Here is a 26,856-nt window from a genome sequence, read left to right as displayed (position 1 = left end):
GAATCTAATAATCCTTACTGAAATCTCAGGTTCTACACTGAATTCCAAGAAACACACTGGCACACTACTATCCACACTGTAACCCCAGAATCCACACTGAAATCCCAATATCCACATTAGAGGCCTAGGATTCTCTATGAAGTAACACAATCCACACTATAATCCTCAAATCCACACTATAATCCTCAAATCTACACTGAAAACCTAGGATTCATACGAAAAAAAAAACCAGGATGCATCATCTACAGCGTACACTGCAGCGCGAGTCACTTCTATCAGCATCAGCAATCACCGGATCATCAGTTTGAGCCCCAATCAGCAATAAAAGTAGCAAAAAAAAACATGCAACAGAACATCGAAAAGTATCAAAACAAATCCAACGGCAACGGCGAGAAGCAGAGAGGGAGGAAGGTGATTTTTTTTTGTTTTGATTCGACTTCTCGGAGGCGTTACGCTTTTTTGACAGGAACATGAAACGTTCCTGAAGGTATAGCACTAATGCGTAGTATGCACCTGAAACGTAATGCGCTCAAGTAAAATTTCTCTTTTTTACCAAAGTAATTTTGACAGCCGATACAGTATGAGCAAAGTGTCACTTTTACTTGCGGAATAATTGAGCGGCACATTTTTCCGTACGGAAAAGTGACAGCTCCATTTGATTTGTACAGCAGGCGTTACCGACGTTATGAAATCAACTCTACTTCTCAGCAGCGTACAGCTCAAGTAATTTCGGTAGCGGAATCATTCCTTGACCGTTTCTTGTCCTATCTTTTTGCACAGTACTTATGATCAGCGTACCGGCCATAAGGCAGCCCGTTATCTCGCCAAATCTTGCTTCTAGAAAGCACGCCATGCAGCTATACGGTCAATGAGCATTCAATGCACTGTCTTATACTGCCAATAAACGCATAATTGTCCCATGTGCATAGGAAATCCAGCAAACATGGGACTGACATGCATTTATGGGCAGTATAGGCATATATATTGCTGAACGGATGCTGCTTCAAGTGCTTCTTGGTTACCTGGGTATTGTTCGGCGGATGTTTGGATTTTTCGCGCCTCGTCTCATATGCCCCTAATTCGCCCAAGTGATCTTTATGCGAACCGAAGTTTTTTTGTAATTTCTTCGCCAATTGGATTTTATTTCCAAAGTTTAATCACCGCATGACTTTATCATTATGAGCTTTTATTGGCTTTTATCAAAACTTTTGAGCTTTTTTTGGCTTTTATCAAACCAAAACGAAAATAATCGGTCGGGGGGTCTGGAACAATTTTTTTTTTCAATTTTTTTTACGGAGTTTGGGATATAACTGAACCTTAGTAAGGACCTTGGGTCGTTTTCGACCCATTTCAAAATTCAAATCATTGTAACTTTTGATTAAAATAACCTAGCAATTCAACGTTTTCTGGCAATTAGGTATTTTTTTGTGGGAATATTTATTTTTGCGAAAACAAAAGTTTTGTATGTCCTCTTAGGGAGCTTCTATAAAATAAAAGCTACAAATTGTGACTTAGGGTCGTTTTCGACCCGAGAATTCAAACAGCTCGAAAAAATCAGTGTGTTGACTGAATTTAGTTCTGTTGGGCTGAAATGAAACACATGTCAATTTTCGGAAACCCATCTGGAGATCTGGAGTTGCGTCATTGTGGTCACCGGGAACCTGCTACATCTGAAAAAAGTCCCTTTAGAGACCCTTACTTTGACAACCTGTAGTTTTGTAACTAAACAAGTAATCTGAAGCGTCCTCATATTGTTGAATAGGTATTTACGTGGACTGTAAATAGAGATTCTCAAATCATTCAGTTATTCATACCTGGTTCCGGAAACCCGGAACATCCGAAAAGTAAGTTTCCATCGCAGTTTTGTGTGTGTAATTCACATCGGTACTCTTCGGTTGACGGATATTTTGGCATAAAATTTATCTGTAATGAGGAACCAATTATCGGTGCACATCCCTTGAAAAACTCGGTCCAATATGGTCCATGCGGAACCGGTTCCTGGAGACCCGGAAGGTAGCCAATCTGGACAATTCGATGAATTTACTCGGATTGATGCCAAAAAACCAAATGAATTGTGTCCAACTCATAACGATTTATCATGTTTGAATGCATTTTGCCGAAAGAATGAATTGATGGTTTTTCTGGTCCTTTCAGAGCACCGAAATGACCACTGGAAAACCCGTTATATGGGACCACTAGGTTTCAGCACCAAAACTAGGCATGCGACAGCTCAAACTTAATGATTTTGAATCCCTGTGACTCTTCTAAATCAATCACAGCGCCAACTCTAACGTCGTTTGATGGAAGATTAGCATCAAAAGTCGCTTTTATAAGTTTTGAACACAACAAAGCTATACAAAACATAGTAGGTAGCCGGATCCTATTCTTGGCAATTTTGATTCACTTGCCAAAGTGATAAACAAAAAAAAAAACAGCTGATTGCAGCTGTCTCATGGATTGCCTTATTGGGTTTATGAAATGTTATATTGCGTCTGTCATTGGCACAAATGTGAACTTGTCAATTTTCTAGAATCTATGACATAAGGTCGAAAGGGCAAAAGATCGAAAAGGAAAAAGAGGGGACAAAAGATCAAAAATCTTCTTTCAAAAATGATTTAATTTCCCATAATGCAAATCAATTTCAACCTTTGGTCCTTTCGACCATTTGTCTTGTCTTCTTTTTGTCTTTCGATTTATTGTCCTTTCGACCTTTTGTCTTTTGATCGCTTGTTCCTAAACCAAGTCAGAAAGATGAATATTGCTCTTGAGTTAAAAATAAAAATTGAAAAGAGGTTGTTTGACATACTTAGTTTTAAAAGCAATGCAAATTTCAACAATGGATAAAAGCAAACGAGAGGTAACTCAAAAATTTAAATTTCGGCCTTGGCCTGTAAATTTTTAGGCTGTCTAGTATATAATCTACATAATATTGACACTGGATTTTTGCAACATTTACAGATAAATCCGTTTAAACAGTTCACCTCACCAAAATTTATTAATTTACGGTGCATTTAAAATGATATTACAAACAACAAAATTTAAAAAAAAATTGCACTAGACCCCCCTATGGATTATTTTCATTTTAGCAGCAAATGAAAGAGGAAGGTCTTGTCTTTCATTGCTCCAAATTTGGGACATGCCGAATTTTTTGTTATAAAGTTACATGAAAAAGACACCGTGGAGAGAAAGGAGATTTTTTTCTGATAATAACGGACAGTGGAGCACCGCGGGAGCCAAAATTTCTAAACTTACATCAGTCTAATGTACAATACTGATTCAAAGTGGAATCAATGTATTCACACTGTAATACCAGTATCCATACTGAAATCTCAGGAGCCACACTGGAATCTCATAATCTGCTTCAATATTATCTTTAACTTTATCATAAAAGTTAGGGGTCATCCAAAAATGACGTCCATCATTTGGGGTATGGCAGTATGTGTATAAGGTATTGGAAAAAGCGTGACAGACGGACAGCGTGTAGTTTTTACTAAGATAGTTAAAAACCTAATGATGGAACTGAATTTATGGAAATTTGATTGGACATATCAAGTTTTTCAACTAAAATTGTTATTTCACTAAATAGTATGATTATAACGTTGCAATTTGCATATGTGCACGGTGCCTGGTGACTGGACGGTATATCAATTGAATGAACTTTAGACACAAAATTGTACAAAACGAAGATATTAAGGCCTTACTTCGCCTATGGCGCACAACATATTCATACAAGCATTGCTCCGAAAATGGCTCTATCTGGGGTGGTCTTGAACCTATAGATTAGTTATTTTACCATATCACCCGGCACAGGCTGTGGACAACTTGACAGGACAGGATCATAGCTGCACCAGCAGCTGAAAGAGATAAATTGAGAAATTTTGCGTGTAGGCGGTTGTTTGCGCAGATTGCACGTGCTATCTGGGTCAACCGTATTGTATGTGAGCTCACGATAGAGATAAAGTAACATATCTACTATGAGATTGGAAACGACCTTCGGTGATGTTGAAATTCTTGTGGGCATAAGCAGTATGTCGTTACATTAGGTTTGTAACAATGTAAACGTTCTGTTCGGAGAAGTTGAGCTTGATTATAAAGGCCAACGTTGGACAGAAAATCGTTTGATATGACATACCATGATTAACGACCCATGGGATTAACACTTATAATTAGACTCAACGAGGACGACGCGTTTTTTCCATTGCTCATTTTGCAGTGAAACGTTTCGCATTAGAATCGCCAACCAGCGATCATGTTCGATCAATCACAAAAATTCTCACGCTTTTGGAAGGACATTGTCCGCTCTAATTACCACAAATGCAACGACAAGCGCAGCTCGGCAGCTTCCCCCCTTGGGTAGCACCCAAAACTCATTATCAATCAATCAACGTTCACTCATGCGGGCAAATCGGGTCACATACATTAGGCTCTGCATCAATGGGGGCCAGTAGTAGCCACCTCCTCTGATTTGTGATTTGGTAATTGCTCCACCCTGAGTTGATACAGTATGGGCCAGAAAAAAAGCGATAATCATGATAGGGTTTTGGTCTACTTCGTCGCAAGCGCTAATTCCCGTCGCGTCTTAAACTTAAAATTTTCAATTTCGGTGGATATTTGAATATATCTATATAATAAATTGTGAGTGTGCTAAATCCAAGATTGCAATATTTTCGCATTTGTTCATGGGCTCATACTGTAAGGGTAAGTACCCGTAGCGTTGCTGCTGGCGCTACTCGATGGGAACCACCTTCGACAATGTTTGCATCCGCTAGGACCTTGCCACGCGTATCATGATCTAGGTACACCGCAACATGCTGCTACAAATTGTTTTTCTCAGCTGCTGCAATGATTAAGCAATTAGCCCTCCCTTCACGTGGAAGAAAAGAAGGTCGATCACGAAAATTTACACCTACCTATCCGCGGTCCGAGAGACCAGGAAATGAGGAAAAGAGTTAATCCGGCTGGGGCGCGTTCTGGTAGCTGTAACAGCATTGACACTGACTCTCAATCTTTCCTGGCCCAAAGTCGATCGATGCTCTAGAATACACTGGAACTTCCATTTACGTAATAGATCAGGGTATGCAGATAGAGCTTCACGTAAATGGAACCATTAGGTAAATTGACTATGAACAATATTTATACCCATATCTCATGGAAATATATTCTCTCATGGTGTGATGTGGATCATGATTGTTACAGAGAGAGATAAGTGACAGATATTCATACTCCATCAAGATTTGAGTTCAACGACAAGAACTACTTAGAATTGAGCGTAAATGGAATTTACCTAAAATAATTTACGTAAATGGAGGATTCACTGTATGGGCTTGCTGTGGTTAGCTATTCGATCGCCATTAGGCTGCTAACCTAGCCAGCATCAGATCGCAGTAAACACTACTGGAGCTCGATGGTGGTAATTAGAATCACATTTCGCTTGCTATGATTCATAAATCAAGTGCTAGGTAATTTTCTACCGGCTCCTGCGCTGCTGCACGACCACGAGGAGATAAGACACGGCGTTTGTTCTATAGCGAGAGAGTGCGACTGGAGATTGGTGGTCGGTGGCTGTAGGGTAAAGTGGTTTGAAATGCATTCATGATGTAAAAAAAATAAAGGGTTCCAATTCTGGCACGGTTTTGTTTTTGGCAACTGAAAATTTCCACTTTGTTGCCAAAAACGGAATCCCACTGTATTTCAAATTTACCGAAGGAATGCTTTTTTTTAACAAAGTTATCGGTGTTGAATTCGCATGCTATGATGCAGCTAGAAACATCACATAGGCGCCAACCACAAAATACTTACCGAAACCGTCACGGAGGGAGGGGCAGGGATCGAATATTTTAAATATTAGCGTTACGTAATAAAGTCAATTTCGAAAATTCACTAATCGATTTTAGCGCTTTTTAGCATGGTATTGTATAGCAGCTGTACTTTACTAACTGAGCTATAGAAGACCCCAAAGTATATCATAGAAAACTAAAAAAATACTTCTGCTTGAAATATTTCTCTTTCACTTGGTAAAACATATCAAGAATCATAGGAATTGGAAGGAGGATCTTCCAAACTTCAGTTAGAACACCAAGTCACAAGAATTTCAGTATTTCTTTTCCACATTGATTCCATTTCTAGTCGTTTTTTTTGCATTTATATCTGAAATTGAAGATCCCACCCTATTACCCTGAATCCCATTACCTCAAATGACATTAACCCGAATACCGTCCCCCCGAATTCCATATCCCCGAATGACTAATGACTCCGAATTCCATAATCGCGGGGTAATGTCATTCCAAGTAATTGTACATTCGTGTTGAAATTTAAAGTTTAAATGACATATCATGTATTACTTCGATCCAAACATTTGATTAGATATCAGATATGCATCAGATCAGAACGCAGAACTTTTGCCTTAATTTTTGTTCCTTCTTTTATTAACACTTTTAATCACGATTGACGTTCACTTAGTCGACAAAAACGCCACTTTTAAACGCTGGAGTAATTCCTATTAGTGATTAGAGAGATTCGCGGAAGCTGACATTTCTGTCTAGCTGTGTAAGAGCTGTCAAAGCATGAGATAATCGAACATGCGTTATGTTTGTTTTAAACTTTTCCTGAGGAGTAATGTAATCTGCTTGAAATTATTTAGTTAAAAGTTGTTTTGTATATATAAAAAACTATGAAAATTTTCTTTTTTTGAATTTTTGTCAATGCGATACTTAGTTGTTGATTTTTTCTGCTGTTTATTAGTTTGAAAATGTAGCTCAGAGATCTATAACGAAACATAATGCACTTTTTAGCAATGAGAAAGTCATGTCCGTGTTACAATATTATTCTCAGCGCCAAGCAAACTCAGCACTGCTGGTCTGTTGCCAAATCATTTAATTTTACTTCCACTTTTCTTTCATATAATGGATCACTTGTTCCTACCTGACAGTTAGGAAAGTACACGGCAAACTAAGTTAATTCAAAATTCGTGCTGAAAAGTGATGTGGTGAAAAGTGGTGTGGTGCAATTTCCAAAACACAAAAAATGTTTTTGGACTCAAACCAATAAGCACATTTAAATTAACAATCTAACACACATTTTAATTAACAATCTAACAATTCCAAGATGCATTCTGTAACGTTAATTTGGCATATTTAACTACAGTCAACTCTCCCTAACTCGATATTGAAGGGACCATCGAGTTAGGGAGGTATCGAGTTATAGAACACAAAACCAGTGCAACTGCGATCCAAGGGACCATCGAGTTAGCCATGAAAACCACCTTTTACTATGGTTCTCTAACTCGATATCGAGATACGGAATATCGAGTAAGGGAGAGTTAACTGTAGTACTGTTTTAGAATGATTCATAAAACTCAATATTGTACGTTAAATGAACTGTTTTTCTGGGAAAATATAAAATTCGATTATGAGAAATATTATAAAACACTTTTACTTGTCGTTTTGAACCATCTAGCCCTAATTTTTGAACGTTTGAGACGGGCGCTGCCCAGCAGCAGCAGCAGCAGCAGTGCTAAATTGTGGCAAATGTAAAATGCAATTAAAATCACATACGTCGCCTGATCGATTCAATACATAAATGCATATAAGTTCTGGCTGGTTGACGTGACGTTTTGTACGTCCGCTTAGGGCAGTGCTTCCCAAACTGTGCGCCGCGGCGCCCTGGGGCGCCTTAAATCTTTTTCAGGGGCGCCGTGGGCCGATTAAAAGTAAGGCCTGGCAAACCTTCTCAACTTATGTTATAATTGTATTACATTGATCGAAAGCATCAGACGAAAGTTGAATACGAAAATCGAACAAAGAAGACAATTAAGCTGCTCGCCACAGAAGTTGAATGCAACTTTTTGGGAGTGAAAACATTAAGATAGCTTTGAGATATCGCTCACCAGTTCAAAAAAAAAATTAATATCTATGTTCAAAGTTTTTCAAATTCCATATTCCAAATTTATGTTGACAAACATTGTAAAGGTATATACAGTAGACGTTCGGTAACTGCAACATGTTTACGTTTCACTTAGCGAACGAAATTCGATAACTGCAACGACTGACAAACGTCAACAACCCATCAACTGACGTAAAATGAACGTGAAATTCATTCGACTGTTCATTTCGGCTAACAGGGGCTAACATGGCGCACCATTTTGACGTTTGGTGGTGCGATAACTGGAGAATTGTTGCAGTTACCGGACTTGCAGTTAAAAAGCATTGCAGTTAAACCGTTTGCACCGACCGAACGTCTACTGTAATAGAGTTTTCTGTAGGATTAGTTAGAACTTTCTCAGAGTTTATATATTGATGAAGTTCTGAAACAACATCCTCTATAAATGATATCAAATTGTTATTATAGTCACAACCTTGCTGGTAGGGATCTCAGTAACAAACAGATCTTCAGGCTGGATGGAGTTACATTGTGTTGTTAAAAGCTCCACTATGATTTTTTCATCATGCTTGCTTGCTCTTCCTCTGTTTACCTGTGTTATACTACACATTTTCATAGAAACGGAAGAACTTATGTTATTAATTGTTTAAGAGAATTGCAGCCCTAGGCTGGCTCATTTCTGCGATCATATGTCAAAAAGTAAACTAACCTGGAAAATGCCATAATTTTTATTCTCCTTATCAAAATTAAAGTCGCTTAGTTATATCGAGAAGGGGGTTTCACAACACTGGGAGAAACAATTTAACTTTTCTTATTTCTTATTCTGATGCAAAAATGTTAACCATGTTAAAATCTTGCAAATGTAAAGACATTTTTATAGCCTCGAATTGAAAGGAATCCTTTGACGATTTATTTTAAATCCTGCTTCGATCAAAATTTGTCGTTTTTTCTATTTTTATGCTTTTACAATACAAGCGGCGCAAATTTAGCAAGAATTTAAAGTTCACTACAGGATCCAGAAACACCAGAAACTCTGATAGTTCAAAATATAATTTAATATTTTTTGCAGATTCCTATTCTTGTAAAAAAAATGTGCAATTGTTTTTCATATCAATAATTTTATTGAATTATCAAAGAACGTACTTTTTGCAAAAGTAGATTTTGTTCTAGCATGAAAAGTCTGGCAGAAACTTTGTCGAAAATATTCATATTTTTGTATAAAATGATAATAGTGCGCCGCGCTTCTGATAAAAAATGTCAAAGGGCGCCGTGATTACAAAAAGTTTGGGAACCCCTGGCTTAGGGTCATAATGTTCTGAACAAGTGTTGACCGGCAGCGACCACCCGTTGTCGTCGTCTGACTGCTACTGCATTGCCATAAATCTGGCGTTTATATGGTCGGGTAAAATGGATCATTAGCGACTCGTAAAATGGACCATTACGGCGAAACCAAGTGCGGTGACCATAGTTTACATGGTCTGTAATAAGGTCGGGTTATGCCCTGGTGCGTGCCAATTATACGGTTGGAAAGAGGGAGTGGGCCAGTTTCTTCAAACTATTTGCATGCAAGTAGCTTATGAACTTTCTATCAAATCATTTCCTGGATTTAAGCGTATTTTCTTAAGGAGTTGTGTTCCTGTTTGTTTTGGGGTTGTTCAGGGATAAGCGACCTCAAAAGTTCATTCCCGAATTTCACGCAACCCCCTTTGTACCCTTTTTTTGTGACTATTCTATATTTTGGCATGACTCTTAACACTACGAAGTACATCTACCCTCCTTGTTCACCCACAATGGACGAGAGAGTTGCTCGAAATACTCCTCCAATAAATCCGACAAATTCTTCTAGGAGTTCTCAGGCATTCCAAGAGGTACTTGCTAGTCTTCAAGAAATTCTTCCAGGGATTCTTCAAACTATTTCCCCAATAGGTATTACTTAGAATTACAACAATTGGTTTATATGTTTTAGGGGCCGTCCATAAATGACGTGGCATTTTTTCACTGATTTTCTTCACCCCCTCCACCCTCGTAGCATTTCGTCACAAATGCTGATACCCCCCTTGGAAAATACGTAGCATATCAAGCAAACCCCCCCCCATAATTTTTATTTATTTGTTTTCCTTAGCAATTGGATTAAAACAAAAAATGAAATTCAGAAGTTCAATACAAAAATTACTGACTGAAATGTAAGGGAAATCTAATGAATAAAAGTTTGAAATGCAGTAGCGCTCAAAAGTAATTTGGAAAACAGTTTTAAATAAACTTTTTCCTCTGTAAGTTGAAGTTGTTGGCTAAATTATATTACTTTTGCTGTTGTTACCATGGAAAAAGTTTACAGCTGATAATATAGAAAAAAATGAAAAATCTTGGATTGGATTGATGAAGCTAAGAGTAATGAGTTAGGGTTAGATTTTATAATATGTTGAAAAGAAATTTCGTTATATTAGAGGATTGTTCTTTTTTAATAATTTATTGCTGAGGAATATATTTCGAGGAAAATGATTAGCAACATATCTTAAATTGAAATGAATATTCGTTTAAATTATCCAAATTCAAATCCATTTAGCAATCAGTGGTCAGATACAGAAAAGATTACACTTGTAATATTTGGAATGTTCAGAAAATTCTAGCGATTATTATACAAATTATTCATCTTCATTAAGATTTCAGCTTAACTTCATTATCGTTCTCCATACTGAAGTAATCTTACACAACCTGTAACGAAACAATTAAATACTAAAAAAAATCTTTCATTGAATTACCGAGTTAATAAGAAAATTAAATGGTGGAACAATTTCGATAACACTCGAATCTGTTGTCCAGTCTTTTCCATCAAGTTGTATTAAGGCTATTCCATTAAGAGCATTGATTTATCAAAACAAATCGATGAAATGATTGGGTGGAGATTTTCTGCAACATTGAAAGCATTATTCATGGAATAAATATCTTGTTTTAATGTGATATGTGCCAAAACGAACAATGTTTTTTTAAAGAAATTGGCTTTTACAGTAACAATGAATAAAACTAAAACAATGTTTTCCAAGTCGTTAAAGCGTTGATTTTAAATTAATTAATTTAACTTTTAATTTGATTATTGATAAATTAATTTATCAAGACATGAATTTATATTTATAGCCTTTAAAAAATCTGTTTGAATGCACTTATCAAGAAAATCTAAAATTTCTTAGAACTTTTTTAATCTTGTCATACGAATGTTTTAAAGCTGAATCATCATTTCATAACCCAACTTTATAAGTCAAACAAAGAAAAAAGTTTGATAAAAAATAATTTTATATGCGCCTCTCATATAACCGATGTAACTCAAAATGCTACGTCCACTAGCTAGGACCCCTCCCTCCCCCTTTTAATTCATCTGGGACTCTATCATGAATTACTTTTGTTCAAATTGTCGATGGATTTGAATGGAATGGAATAGAATGTAAAGGATGAAAATGGAATAGAATGATGTTGAACGGAGTAAAATTCAATAGAATGAATAAAATATAGAGGAATGAAGTATAATGAAGTAGAATGGAACAAAATAACATAAAATGGACATAATAATGCAACTTCATCTGAATCGTTTTTCGCTTTTATCTGCATCTAATAATTTTAAACAATGTAGACTAGAAACCGAATCATGAAGTTCAATGAGCGCCTCTTAGCGAAGTATCAGAGGTTCTCAACAAATTGTACTTAATTCTACTTAATACATGTTCTCGCTTTGAAAGCGTCATAAAATCTATTTATTTTATTTTGTTAGGCAGTATCTGATTCTTCAATTACGCCAATCGATACTAAATTCCGTTGATATTTTTATGGTATCCCGCACCCACTTGCCACAAGATCAGAAGGAAAGACAGGCCTAGCCTGTGACAATTCCATTGGTCGTTTTTAGCTGGTTGTTCGTTCTATTACTGCTACCGCACCACCCAAGCAGGGCCCCACTGCACCTCGTGTGCAACAGGTAATTAAAATATGGGCCGAGAATGATTTAGATAAAACAATCCGTATAATATATCAATTATTGCACTATTTTACGATAACAACAGTGGAAACCACCTACCCGACTTGGGTTTCCTTTGCATGTGCCAACCATTCCATTCAAAGTATGGACATGTGAGATCAATTTATTGCACTTTGTAATGATTGTGCTCGCTTAACTCGAGAATTAAACGGTAAGTGAAGGCGCTCGAAAAAGAATGGGACTAGTGCATGTCTAAAAGGTAAACGGTGCGGGTGGGGAAATTTATGGCATAATTAATTAGGCCACCACCCTGCCCATGGTAGACCGATTGGCAGCATCCCGTTTCCCAGCAGAAGTCAAGTGCCAATTGTTTGTTCTGCTAAATGAGCTCTTGACAGCTGCATAAATTGAGATCACATAAAAGTTAACGAGCATTCACCCAACCAAAGGAAATAAGTCGGCTAATCAGGCTTGGCCGTAGAGATTTACACTGAAACCTCGTTCTACGAAGTCTTTTTTTGCGAAACTTCAATTTATATAACATTTTTCACGAATTTCGTAAATTAAGTGTAGACTATTTAATGGAAAATTGCGTATTTTAATTAAAAAATAGCTTGGATCAGATTTAGCTTCTATAAAATATTGTTACATATTATTGATCATTCCTACGCTAAACGTTCCCCGATCTACAAGCGTGATCTATGAACCTTTAAAAATCTTTGAAACAATAAAATTTATTGAAATTTTTAACACTTCTTTTATATGTAGACTTTGTTTTACGAACTAAACTTCCTCGTTTTACGAATCAATCCAATTTACATACCCCACATCTATGTTATAAACTGATGCTCCAGGGTACTCAGTAAGCTTTTTATGTTCGTCAGATTATTGCATAATCTGCACTTGCTCAATCACTGCACAAGTTAGTATGATGGCGATACTAACTTTGAACTTTGCTTGTAACAGACACCAACGAGTATGAATTCCATAGCCGTATGCAGAAATCCGTAGAGAAGCAGAATAAAACGGCGTCTTTCCCAGCAACACTATTAACAAACATAAATTATTCATTATGCAGTGGCGCGTGTCTTAATCAACGTCGCCGCCACAGGCGACATCCCGAGCAGAAGAACATACCTTATCAAGGTACTCCATAGTAGATGATTTCCAATACCGAATACCTGAACACAGTTTTGAAGTGCCTTTCATTAGAGGCGAAATATCTGACATTTTTGCCAATGCGTATTCTGGAAGCACCTAACTGGTAATTTGATTGGGTTATTGCAATAACTGAGAAATACATGATGGATTTTCATGAGAAAGTGATTTTTTCAATAATAGTTCAATACCTTAAGCAGTCCTCAATAGCTCATCAAAACCTCATTTAGGTATTTTAAATAGTACACAAATTGAAGTTCTTCTTCTTCTTCTTCTTGGCCTTACATCCTCACTTGCTTCACTGCTTAGTGTTGATGACCACTTGTTTGACCACTTCCACAGTTATTAACTGAGAGCTTTCTTTGACAAAATTGCCGTTTTCGCATTAGTATATCGTATGGCAGGTACGATGATACTGTATGCCCATGGAAGTTAGGGAAATTTCCGTTATAGATAGTTACTTGTCATGCGTTCCTACTCGGGATGGCGACGACAGCAAATGACCAGCAGAGTTGGCGGGTGTTGAAAGGGAAGATTAAACTGGTGACGAGAAACAGATTTATTCACGCGTTCCGATCGTGGAAGAGGAGGTGTAACTATGCCCAGCTAATAGTGCCTCAACCAACACCGCAGAGCACCGCTTTTTCAGCTGTTGTTGATTATCTTGGACAAGGGTGCAATCATGTAACGATGTTAGAACTAGCTCGGATTGGAATCAGTTGCACCGGCCCGGGTGGTGTCAAGTGTTGTCGAATTAGGGGGAAAACAGCCGGTAATAATAACGAGCGGTTTTCGAAAAGGTGTATGCGAAATTTTGTTTGAAAGGTTTTACCACAGGGTTAACAATTTGAACGATAAGTATCTCTGCCGGCAGTTCGTTTTGGTTAATTCGTCTTACGCCACAAACGAGGTTGACACCTCGTCTGCAATCCGAACACTTGATTCTGAACCATTCATTGTTTCACGTATCAGCCTAGTTAGTTTCACCGGCAAGCCATGTTCAGACTTCGTCTGCCACAGTTCAATTCATTTTTTTCTTCGTAATGAAAGTACTCATATGATTCAAGGAGGATTTTTTTTGTAATGGAAATTTTCTCGACCTCTCAAATGAAAAAGAAGCTTCGTTCTCGCAACACGATCAAGCCTGCAAAAAAAAAAAAAAAAAAAATTGGCAAAGAAAGCTCTCAGTTAACAATTTGGAAGGGTGGAAATGCATATAAGAATACTAAGCTGAGTAGCAGGCTCTGTCTCAGTTGGAACGTGGCATCAGAAAGAAGAAGAAGAAGGATGTCTATTATCTGTCTTTCAAAATTCAGCACTAAACAACTTTCCACTGGTATTATAGGAACTTTGCGATGTCAGGACGTTAAACTTGCATGGCTAAAAGTACTTATTACAGAGTACTGGATTAAAAAAGAAAATTAAAAAATTGGCAATATATTTAAGAAATATTCAGCTCAAACACATTTTTTCATTAATTACCTTCGCAATTCATACCATACGCAATTCATCCTATTCATAAGGCACATCCGTTGACCTACTTAATTTGAACCGGACCCTGTCCAATTTGATTTATTCCGTCTGAAGTTGGTTGCCTTGAAACACAACAGAAAATAAAAAGCAAATGAAAACCCCGTTGCGCGTCATCACGCGGTGATTCTTAGCATTTGGCCCATTCTCCATCAAACGCCTATCGAACGATGTGTGTATTGAAATTCAGGTTTTATGCAAACATGACACGCATTTCACAAGGATTTGGCAGCACCCTTTGGTAACTCCAGTGAATTTGGAGGTGATAGGACACGCTAAGAAAAAATCAGTGAAATCATACGTTAATATTATATTTTCTTAATTTTTCCACGGTTCTTTTTTGGCAACTTATTTATTTTTGACGTGTGTCGAATATCCGGAAATAGTAAAATATTACTCAGATTCAAGTTGAAACATGTAGTGTTCGATTTGACATTAATTAGTCGACCTACTTAAATTAGATTATTTCTTTGTTCAGCTTGAATGACATTCGAGACTTTTGACCAAGCTTAAAAGTTATTGATATGATGCTTACTTTAACGCTATGCCATTCTTTTTTATCAACAGAATGGTAAACGTGGTTCGATTGCATATTATGCAAAGACGGACAATAGATACAGAGATGAAATCTAATAGGGGGAGATCCCCCAGTGCCGGACAGCACCCAATACCGGACAAAGTCGAAACATTGAGAAATCGTGGTCCAATCAAGATGGTGTATTAGTAGAAAAGAAAGCTATTATGTAGACTAATGTTTGCGTAGAATAACACATCCTTGAAATATGCATGCCTTTTTAACAAAGTAGAAAGGTTTGAAAATCTATAAAAAATTGACGTATTCTCGTAATTTTGAGCCTATTTAGTAATTATTTTGAATACGAAAAAATACTTTGGATCACGCAAGCATGATCGATCATAATCCTAATTTGATAGTATGAATGTATTTTGTACCATAATTGAACTAAATATGGACAAATTACAATTTTCGTTAAGCACCTCCTGTCCCTCAGTTTCGGACAGCTTGATTTGTTATATGATATCTTTGTAATTATTGCGTCAGTATCTCTAAATACTTTCATTTTTCATGGATTCCGTCGATCATGGTATCAAACATGCAATAAAATTAAGAAGAATGAACATTCAGAACAACATCGTAAAATGTGATATTTCTCATCATATATGGAAGAGGTTTTTGATAGGCATCTTGCAAACTAAGAAAAACTCAAATTATTCATGTAAATGTTGCAAATGCATTGAATTGGTAATAATAAACTATTCCTATAGTGTTCACATTCAATGATGTTCAAATTTGCAGAATTCGAGGCATTTCCAGATCGTGTCCGGTATTGGGTGCCACCTTTCAAGATCGATCAATTTGGTGCTAAAATACATCATCAAAATGCATTGTCAAAATTCATATTTATATTTTCAAATTTATTTTTGTACACTATAAGTATGATAATATTTATCATAAATGGGTAACACGAGCCCACAAAATCAATAGTTTTCGAATTATGAATTCAGTGACTTAAGTGTCCGGTACTGGGGGATCTCCCCCTACAGTGAACTCTCTCGACATTGAATAATGCATCTTGTTAGGGAATTGATATGCTGAGTCGGAGGTTAATTTCAAATTCGATCCCAGTAGCCAAGAATTCGCATCTAGTTAGATAACACGTCAATATTCAAAAAACTTCGAGTTAGGAAAGCTCACTGTATTTGCGTTTCACCTATCATTCAAGGTGTTAATTTGACTGAAAATCGATTTGGTTTGGGCCCAAAATGGATAGGTATCGCTAGCATTAAGTCAACTGTTCTGAGAATTGCTTGAAAACGACGACCAATTTGTCTTTGTTTCTGGGTATACAACGATATATGACACTTCGAAACGGAACTGTGGCCAACGATGATGGCACGTAAAAAGAATGAGTCATCGTCGTCATTAGGTTAGCGCTCTGGTCGTTGAACAATGCGAGGTGTTAAGATTAGGTATGTAAAAAACGGAATTTCCGAAACGGATTAGGCATCCATTAGGAGGGTATATTTGCTATTCGTTCTTTGGTGTCAAAAATCACTTGTCGCTATAAACGTATCGACTTTTATCATTCTATAAACAAAACAGCGGGAATGAAGGGAAAAGACACACATTTTCAAATCCAAAGATTTTTACGGTATATATAAACCCTAAGAACTTTTGATCACTTTAAAATTTGAAGTTCAAAACCGTGGCAATTTGCAAAATAATATGGTGTCTCTGATTGTACCCCGTTTGGCATAAAGTCGTTTGGCATAAAGCCGTTTGGCATAAAGTCGTTTGGCATAATAATCGTTTGGCATAATGGCCGTTTGGCATAATGATTGACTTAAAATAAATATCGGTATTTTTATGCTTTTACCGAGATGAACGCCATTGAGTCCAAATTTTGGTAGGTTCTAAACAAGCGCGGTGTTCGTTCAGAGATTTTCCAAGCTAAGAATTTCAAAAAATGTTGTGACGTTAGAGAGCATTACTAAATAAAACTCGTGACGTGTCTCTACATCTTAAAACATAGAGTATCTTTGAGCTTGTTGCGATATAAATATGTAAAAAAAAGTAAATTGGTAAAGAAAGTTCGCAGTTATTCATCAAAGGAACGCTCATAGAATATTTTGCTGCTGATTAAGCTCTGTCCCAGTTTGGGCGTAACACTCGATGAACATAACTTGATAAAAGTATGGATTTTTTTTTGCAAAATATCAAAAGCTCTAATCCAAAGATCTATCAATGCGACTTAATGCAAGAATAACCTACAGTGAAACCTCCATGAGTCAATATTGAAGGGACCATCGACTCATGGAAATATCGAGTCATGGAACAGTCATGGAACCAATCCAAAGCTGCTTCTAGGGACCATCATAGTAACCATGAAATTTTGTTTTTAGTATGGTTCCATGAGTCGATATCGAGTCATGGAACATCGACTCATGGAGGTATCACTGTATATACGAGAGCAGCTTATTTTTCGATAAAAATGTTTTAGGCTCTAACGCAAAAAAAAAAAAAATTCACAGCATAGCTCAAATAAACAACACATCTTTAAGAGGAAAATAACCATCATCGTTTTAGAAATTTTCAATTTTTTTTTTTGCTCAAAATGTAAGCAATGTAGAAGAAAATCTATCAATGCATTAAACTAGCTATCTGGATTGCGATGATAGAGTTTTATGAGGATTTTATTAAATTTGAACGAAAAAACTGATTTTTCGTTTTTAATGATTGCTGATGATTGAATGATGGATTCTTGAGCCTTAAAAGAAAATATTAGTGGCAAAAATTGGATATTCGGGGAACTGGCGCTCGGGGAAAAGTAGCACAACCAGTAACTACAATAATCGATTTCTCTTTTCGCTGATAATTTGAGCAGATCAATGTTATCGATTGCCGCCCTTTTGTCAGTTGGGAACAAAAAAATACTTAAAAAATATAGCTCCAAAGAACAGCCTATGCATAAAAGAAGGAGAAATTGATTGACATTTTAAATCAACAGTTTTCAAACCTATGATTATGGTTACATCATATTTAGAAAAAAAAAATAGAACAATTAAGGTGATTATAAAACGAAGCCAAACTTTGAATTTTCAAGTGCACAAGACGAAAGAATCTGACAACAATTCGCGTTGAAAACCAATCAAATTGCTTGCTTGGTGGTGGTGATCAATGGGATAGATTTTCAACGCGGAGCGCTGTTTGGTTCTCAAGTCTTGTGCTCTTGAAAATTTGAGGTGTGGCTTCGTTATATAATCACCTTAAAAGAAGGGTGAATTTGTGCTAAATATATAAAAAACTTCAGTGCAAAAATTTGTTCCAATAGCGATACTCAAAAGAGGAATTAATATTTGAAAGAAGGGTAATTTCAGGATAAATAATAAAATACAATAATATGCTTAAATTTGCTCAAGAGCGAATCATTGTTGAATAAAGTGTCATTTTGTATCAATTGACTCCAAAACAAGCCTGATGGCATCAGGAAGATTCAATAGAAACTTAAAAACGAAAAATTGAGAAATTCTTGGTATTAGACTAATTATGCCAAACGACTATTATTCCAAACGACCATTATGTCAAACGACCATTATGCCAAACGACTATTATGCCAAACGACTTTATGCCAAATGACCATTATGCCAAACGACTTTATGCCAAACGGCTTTATGACAAACGACTTCATGACAAATGACCTACCACCGGTGTCTCTATAACTAATAAGTATGTAATAGTTATCCCACACTGTGAAATATATGAATAACAGGTTGATGGACAAAAGGTCGAAAGTGATTTGCTTGGTGGGAAATTTTAACTTCTTTTGAAAAATATGTTTGCCCTTTTGTCCCTTTCGTTTTGTTCTTAGATCTTCTGTCCTTTCGACCTTTTATCTTTCGACCTTTGGTCATAGATTCTGAATAACAATACTTGACAAGTGCGACTAATGAAAAATATCAAAAATTAATCAGTTTCAGTTTAGTTTTAGTTACGATCATTACGGAGAATCTTTCTGTAATTCTCCCAAGTATTCATTCAAAATATCATCAGAATTTTACTCAAGTATTCCATACCATCAAACACTGGAAAACCCTTTTTAACCTAACGCATTAAAAAGTCATGAGATTCCTTCAGAAATATCTTCAAAGATTACTTCATAAATTACTCCTGAGACTCCTTAAATAAATCTTCTAGGGGTTTATTTTGAAATTCCTCAGGGATTTCTCAAAAAATGTCTCCAAGAATTCGCAATGCAGAGATTTCTTCAAAAGATTTTTCCATAATTTTCTCAAAATCTCTAAAGTAGCTATGAGATGATTCCTCAAAAAATATATCGGTAGTTTCTTCGAGATTTTCTTCACGAAGAACTTTCGTTGACAACCGTATTTTTAAGCGCTTCCGATAGAACTGCATTCCATAACTCCAGGAATTTTTCTATAGACTCCTCCAGGAATTCTTCCAGAGGCTGCTCCGGAGATTTCTCCAACATACTTTCTACAGGACTTCTTCCAGAGATTTCTACAGGTGTATCTCCAGATATTTTACAATTTGTCGAACGATTGTTTCAGAGATTTCTCTAGGGATGTCCCAGCATAGTCTCTACAGTGAAGAATTTTTCCAGGAATTCCTTCGAAGATGCCTCCACAGATGCCACCGAGGATCTCTTCAACAATTTACCCAGGAAATCTTTCAGAGATTCCTACAGATTTTTTCGATAGACTCCTCTAGGGATTCATCTGAGAAAATCTTTTCTTTCAGGATAATTCAGGATTTCTTCAGGAAGTACTCCACTGTCTTCATGGGAACCTAAAAAAAGGGTTCCAGAATATTTTTCAGGAATTCCTAATAAGATTTCCCCGGGTTTTCTTCCAAAGACTCCGTTTTTTCAGTCATCTTTCAAATATATAACCAGATATTCTCCCAGAAATTCTTATAGATGTTCCTCTGGGCTGGCTCTACCCCATTTGGCATAATGCCGTTTGGCATAATGCCATTTGGCATAATGGCCATTCGGCCTTATTAAAAATATATTTTTCTGTCACATTCCAAAGCGTTCATTTAAATGCTTGAAATGTTTGCCTAAGACGAGTAAAGTTAAAAGGAAAATGTTGACCATGATTTTGATTGAAAAAAGTTTCAAAGTATGCATTTGGGGCCGATGACAAAAGCATTAGCAACGTAAAGTCTCATTTGAGTTTGAGCGTATCGCAGAAGAGATATCGTGTGGATGAAGATCTAACCATATGGGATAACTTATTTAAATACAGCATCATTAGCTTGCTTTGAGTGTGGTGAAACATAAAACCGAACCGGATCTTTCCGTATAATTCGATCAAATAAAAGAATGGGCTTCAATCCCATAAGTTATGAATTTCCATGTGCATTTCCATTCTGTGTCCTCAATTTGAATCTTTTGAATTTAACATATATGTTATACATCAATACGAGAAGTTGAAGTGGCAGAAGTATGTTTCCTGTTTTCGTACTTCAACCTACAAAATTGCGCATCCGTATTGTTCCAATTTTCGTCTTCCTTCGGAAAGAAAGTAAAAGATCCTGGCTGGCTGTGTTCGATATGTAGGGTCCTAGGTGTGTGTGTGGCTGCATCTCTGGGTGTCGAGATTTTAAGGCTTCTATCCTAGACCCAGCCGACGCTAAACAAACAATTGTGTTTATTATACGAGTGGCATGAGGTGATAATTGTCGCTCTCGTATAGCGAGGTGGCAAAACTTGACTCGAGTAAAGTGACTCGCCGTGTAAATCATATGGAGCTTCACTTCAGTCAAGTCGAGAATTATCACCTCACTATACGAGACTGACAATTCTCACCTCACGCCACTCGTAGAATAAACCCAAATGCTTATTGGTTAGGGAAAAAAAGATGAAATAGATTTTTTCGTCTAAAATCCATAATTGCGACACCTGCTACATTCTACATGCATAAAAGTAATCGAAAAATAAAATTGCGGGAATTGAGCTGGGTGTCTGGGATTCCAAGAGATCGGGCAAGTCTGATCAACTCGGTATCAAGACAACCCGATGTGAATAAACATAGATCTTGGCGTGCCTATGATTCGTTACGCTGCAAACTAAAATGAACAGCTTATTTTTGAAAGAAGGTAGAATTTATAATAGAGCAATTCGTCAATTTTTGAATACCTTAAATGCTTGTTAATTATAGAATACGTCATTAGGAATACACCTACTGTTGAACAATAAGTGAATTACCCTACTGAATTATTAACAGTGTATCAACTTGTTTTTGTAGCATTTGAGGCGAAGCATCTCTCTTGAAACTTTACTTCTTTAGAACATTGAATGTTCTTCATATTTAATTTCTGCGCCCTCATAAATAAAAATAAACAAATTTTAATATAACACTGCGGAACACGTTTTTGTCTCCAGCACCAAAATACCGCTATTCACTTAATTAAGGGTTGCTGAATCCATTGCCGTTTTCAGAAATATCATAGCACGTCCAGTTTTTGAGATATTGACTGTTGAAAATGCAAAAAATGACTATTTCAGCCAACTTGCATGCAAGTTTCCCAGCTTGTAAGGTAATATATTGGCTTAATTTGCCACTGAATTCAAACTTTATGTGTATAACAATACTTATCATCAAAGTTTGTATTATTTTCGATACGGAAAAGTTATTTTTTGATGGTTTAGAGAATTGTTGTATTTTGCCATATAGAAGAAACGAAGAATTTTGTATGGAGACTGCAAGCATGTTGAAAAAATCGGTTTATTCGAAATTTAATCGCGCAATTTCAATCAAATTATGTCTGAAATGAAAGTTCTAGTTCTATTTTGCATGTTTGGTGGATTAGATTACAAAAAAGTATGATAAATTGTACTTTAAATTTCATGTAAACATTAATAAAAGCAGTGTTTTGTACAACTTTGGCGACCTGTAGCTAAAAATTGTGACGTGCTGGAACATTTCTGAGAACGGCATCAGATTCAGCAGCCCCAAATCTACTAGAGACACATAATTTGGTTCTTGAGACACGCAAACATGTCGTTTTTGTTACGCTGTGTAATTTTGAGGTTATGCTAAACGATTTTATGTGACTGTGTTTCAAGCTACTACAAAATCGTGGTACCCACACCACGGTAAAAAATCTAGCTACAGCATGATCCCAAATAAGTGAAGACAGACGTTCAGAGAGCATCGTAAGACTGATGAAACAAAGCGAGCTCACTCGTTGCCAAATTTTATATTTCTCATATTACTCTTTCATGAAACGATACGAATAAGTACTCACAGTTATAAGTGTGGCTTGGAAGGCGCCGGTCGGAACAAGGAAGAGATTCAATTATATTGTCAAGAGCCGAAGATGACATACATGGGATTTACAGAGTCCAAAGTTGAGAAAATCAATTTGTGGAAATGTATTCTTCAAATTATGGCCGTTATGCCAAATGGCCATTATGTCAAATGACCATTATGCCAAATGGCGTTATGCTTAACGGAATTATAGCAAATGGCATTATACCAAATGGGGTAGAGCCCTCTAGGCTAATATAGGGCTCTGCACAAAACTCAACCTCTCTCTTTCACTCTTTCGTAAATTGTGTAAACAACAAGGCCAGTAAACGTCAAAATCCCATACAAAATCAAAACAGTGCAGAAGCCTATTGCCCCAGGAGTCTATCCAGGTATTTTTTTTTTCAGGAAATCATCTAGATATGTCTCCAAAAAAATCTTCAGGAAAGGAGAGTCAGAACAAAGTCTTTGAGGATTCCCTGGATGAATTCTTCAGGTTATTTCTGATGCGATTACTGGTGGAATTCTTGGAGGAATAGTCGGAAAAAAATTTGGGTATTCAGAACAATCCTCTAGAAAAATTCTAAGTGAAGTCCTGTAGGATTGCCTCGATAATTCTTGGAATTATTCCTCTGGGAGAATTCATGGAGGAAACTATTGAGGGATTCGTGAAGTGATTAGTTGTAGAATTCCTGGTTATATATCTGAAGCAATCCCTGCAGGAACCCTTGAAGAAAACTCCGGAATTTTCCTGGAGTAATTTCGAGAGTATTACCTGGGAAAACCCTGCAAGGTACTTGGAGTAATATCTGGAGAAATACCTTTAATAATCCTAAAGAAGTTGTAGGAATTTCTGGACAAATCCTTTTCGGCAATTCTGCAAGGATCCCTGTAGAGATTTTTCTAGAGGGATCCTTCGAGCAGTCTCCGGAAGAGTTGCAAGAGAAATCTGAAAAATCCCTGTAAAATTCTATGGAGGAAACCCTGTACCAGCTGCTGGAGGAATCTCATTGAAAATATTGCCGGAACAATCTATGGAAGACTAGTTGGAGGCATTCTTGCAGGAACTCCTCCTTTGAGATTTTCCTGGACGAGTTTTTGAAATAGGTAATCCTTGGTGAATTCCTGGAAGTACTCCTAGTAGTATTCCTAGAGGAATTGCTAAAGGTACTCCTGGAGCCCGTCTGAGCCTGTCCGAAAGAATCTAGTTGCAATTTAAAGTTCTTCTTGGAGGAATCTCTGCCAAAATCCCTAGTAGAATCCCTGGAAAAGTTGCTGTATGGATCAATGTAGAGATTATCTTGGAGAAATCTTCGAAACAAATCCTGGAGAAATACTTTTCCGATACCAATGTTTTTATAATTAATTCATTTGCTTGGGAACAAAATCGATTTGTTTGGCAGCACACCACTTCAGAATTACCTTGGAGTAGTAACAGCTGGATTAATCGGGTCAGAAGATGATTTTGCCCCTATGTTTGCGGATGACCAGCAATACACGCTTTTTCAGGTATTATTCGATGTAAACTTGGGATGTTATCGTTGAGTATATGACGAATGGTTTCGTTTTCATGGCACAACAGCAAATCGTTTGCCAAATCATGGCTTTCTTAGCGAACTTGTCAGCGAACACGAACTTGGACCTTCCCGGCGGATCCCCACGTCCAGTTGTGTTTTCAAACTTTTGACCGGGAAGCTACTTGAATTCGAGTTTGAGATATTTTTCGTCATTATTCAAAGTGCAGATCAAAAACAAGAACCGTCAAAACACGGTCTTACTAGAGACTGTTTCTGTGTTGGTTCGGATGTTTACTGAGACTTCCTGTAGGTTTTGAGAACTCCACAAACTGTTGCTTTTGGCATCTTCAGCACTTGACAGCTTGTGACCGGATCATTTCGGGTTTTCCAGGTCTTTGGACACATTATTTTTCCTTGTTTTAAATCACACTTGACGTTATTGCTAAACGCAATCGCAAAATATGATGGCCGGCGTATTTGAATCTTCTCTTATGAAGAAACTAAACTTTAAAAGCACAGAGTACACTTCTTAACATATATGTATTGCCATGAATCGCAAGTCAGTCCCATCTGTAAAAAGTAGGCGTTGAGAAAATGGGCTGTGAAGCTTCCAAACTCGTTTTCTATACGAATATTCAAAAAATTCCAGGGGATTGGAACATGTTCAAATCTTAATGAAACTTTCTCAATTTGCTTTTCACTACGATATTTTTTCGAGAAAAATATTCAGATGTTCTAATCACGGTTCTTTTTTGTATTACACGCTACGGAAATCTGTAGTGGGACTGATATGCGATTACTTTTCATTATGGGACAGTTTGGCTTGCTGTTTTTCCTAATTTTTCTTAACAAATCATATTATCAGTGCAGCTGAAAGAGCATTGGAAGATATGTTGAGAACTGAACTCAACTCAATTTTGACGAAAATGCAGATGGGACTGACTTGCGATTTACGGCAGTGTAATCATCGTTGATATCCACGGTTACTAATAGCTTCTCTTTGCTTTATTCTCGTTTCAGGCCGCGTGGGTTCAACGCCGGACAAGGGCGTCCCGGATATGACATGCATCTCGGACATCGACGAAAATGGCATCAACCGCAACCTGAAAGTGCGCTACGAACGAGACCAGATTTACGTATCCTTTTCACAAAACCGGTAGTTTTCAGTCAAAACAAAACATCGACACATCGTTGATTGAACCGCACATGCGAACGAACATCAAACGAAAGAGTTTTCCGAAAACAAAAAATCGGTGCAAATGAGGAAACATTCTAATTTTTCACCCGACACATAGTGTCACTTTTTGTCACTACAAATGAGTTCGGGAGGAACTGATGAGAATCGCTTCAAAGGGTTTCCTCCCGCATGCTTCCGTCATCCATGACACTTTATGAGACAGCTGAAAATTACATGATGGATGGAGGCAAATTTTCGACTGTTCCGGGAAATGGTTCATCCATCTGGTTAGCCATCCATAACTGCATGCATGTCACGGCACAGAGTGGTCCGGCTTTGAAAAATCAAAGCATTAATTTTAGACTCTCAATATTTACTATTTTTAGCCGTAATAAGTGTTTTAGGGTTGAAAACCCTATTTTTGAAATAGCATCATATTTTGTTTTTTTTTTTTAACTAAATTCTAAATGAACTATTTCATATAATTTAAATACACACATACCTCTATATTTTCGTCATTATTAAAAATAACCTTTGAATGGTTTGACACTATGAATGTCCGCGTACTTTCTCAATGTTCTACCAATATTTTAGACCCACGAGACAAAAATTCAAAATTAGTTTTAACTAAGAGCCGTATTTTTACTCCTTATCCATGAATCACATCACTAACCATAGGTGATTCCCAAAAAATTTTCCTGACTCACTAATAAACTCCCTTCCAGTGGTGACTATGAAAATGCAGAGGTATTCTAGGTCTCTAGAAGCAAAAATCATTACACACCAACATTCCTTCGACATTAACTGTAAGGACTTGTCCGATATTGATCAGCCATTAAACCTATGTTTAGAGATTAGGTTTTTGCCAGCTTTTAAAAAACCCGGACCTCCGTATGCCAGTCGGTCGGTCGGTCGGGATGCAGATCGGGGCAGTTAGATGAACATGGCAACGGGTTAAACACGATAATGGGATTACATGGGACCGTTCACATTAAAGTTCTGTGAATAGATCTATGGCGCGGTGGAAGCAGGCCGAAAAAGGCGCAATAACCTCAAAAAGAAGAACAGCATTTTTTCCGGGTTCCGATGAAAAACTGATCCCAGTCAGTTTCTGGCTTATAAATCTTATTTTCACGCTGGAACGATCTAATGTAGACACGATGGTGCGTAGTAGGCGGCGAGTGTATAAAAGGTGTTTGGAAGATTTATCAAGCTCTCCCTTTGGTTGAGTGTTTCGAGATGATGGTCGGCTTGGAGAGGGAGTTATAAAGTGGATTGGCTTATTGTAAAAGCGGGTGTATTCACTAGATAATCGGTTGCCGCGCTTTCCATAATAGCTCCAAATCTGAATCGCAATAGATTAAAATTAGATATGCTAAGAGTGGTTTTTCGGAATGAACGTTGCCACATTTTGTTATAGTACCGGTACCGTGATGGATGATCCCAAGATCTAAATTTGACTTTGTTTGGTCACAGTAATTTTATTTTTTCCTTCAATAGTATAATTTCAAACATTACATAATTATTTTTATAGCTAGATGTTAGACAACACTATCATCCAAATTTAATAACACTAAATGCTTTTATTATCATTTTGTTAACAACATATTACATTTCATTTGCCATAGCAGTTCATAATTGTTACATGTGAGTTGATTGCACCTGCTAACAGAGAAAAAACGCATATAATTCATTAATCGTGCTAATAGAAGATCGCAACGATTTTTGCCTAAAATTATTAATAATTTTATTCGACATTTGTTCCAATGTTTCAACATTGAATCCTATGTAACTCATCGTACTATGCCAGGGAGGAAGCTTAAGAATCATTGTCAATA

At 36.9% G+C, this 26,856-nt stretch overlaps 1 protein-coding gene across 2 annotated transcripts in view; it reads left to right on the top strand.

Annotated features, from left to right (window-relative positions):
- LOC5576356 (myosin-I heavy chain) overlaps window positions 1-26,856 on the top strand; it is a 189,437-nt gene that overhangs the window by 79,182 nt on the left and 83,399 nt on the right. For both annotated transcript variants that reach the window (XM_021837611.1, XM_021837610.1), the window contains exon 2: window positions 24,862-24,977. In XM_021837611.1, the coding sequence (XP_021693303.1) occupies window positions 24,862-24,977 (116 nt within the window). The remainder of the gene's footprint in view (window positions 1-24,861; window positions 24,978-26,856) is intronic.

The sequence above is a fragment of the Aedes aegypti genome, chromosome 1 (assembly GCF_002204515.2).
Source record: "Aedes aegypti strain LVP_AGWG chromosome 1, AaegL5.0 Primary Assembly, whole genome shotgun sequence".
Classification (NCBI taxonomy): Eukaryota; Metazoa; Arthropoda; class Insecta; order Diptera; family Culicidae; genus Aedes; species Aedes aegypti.
The sequence above is the reverse complement of the archived record's forward strand: the minus strand, read 5'-3'. Positions and strand labels throughout refer to the sequence as shown.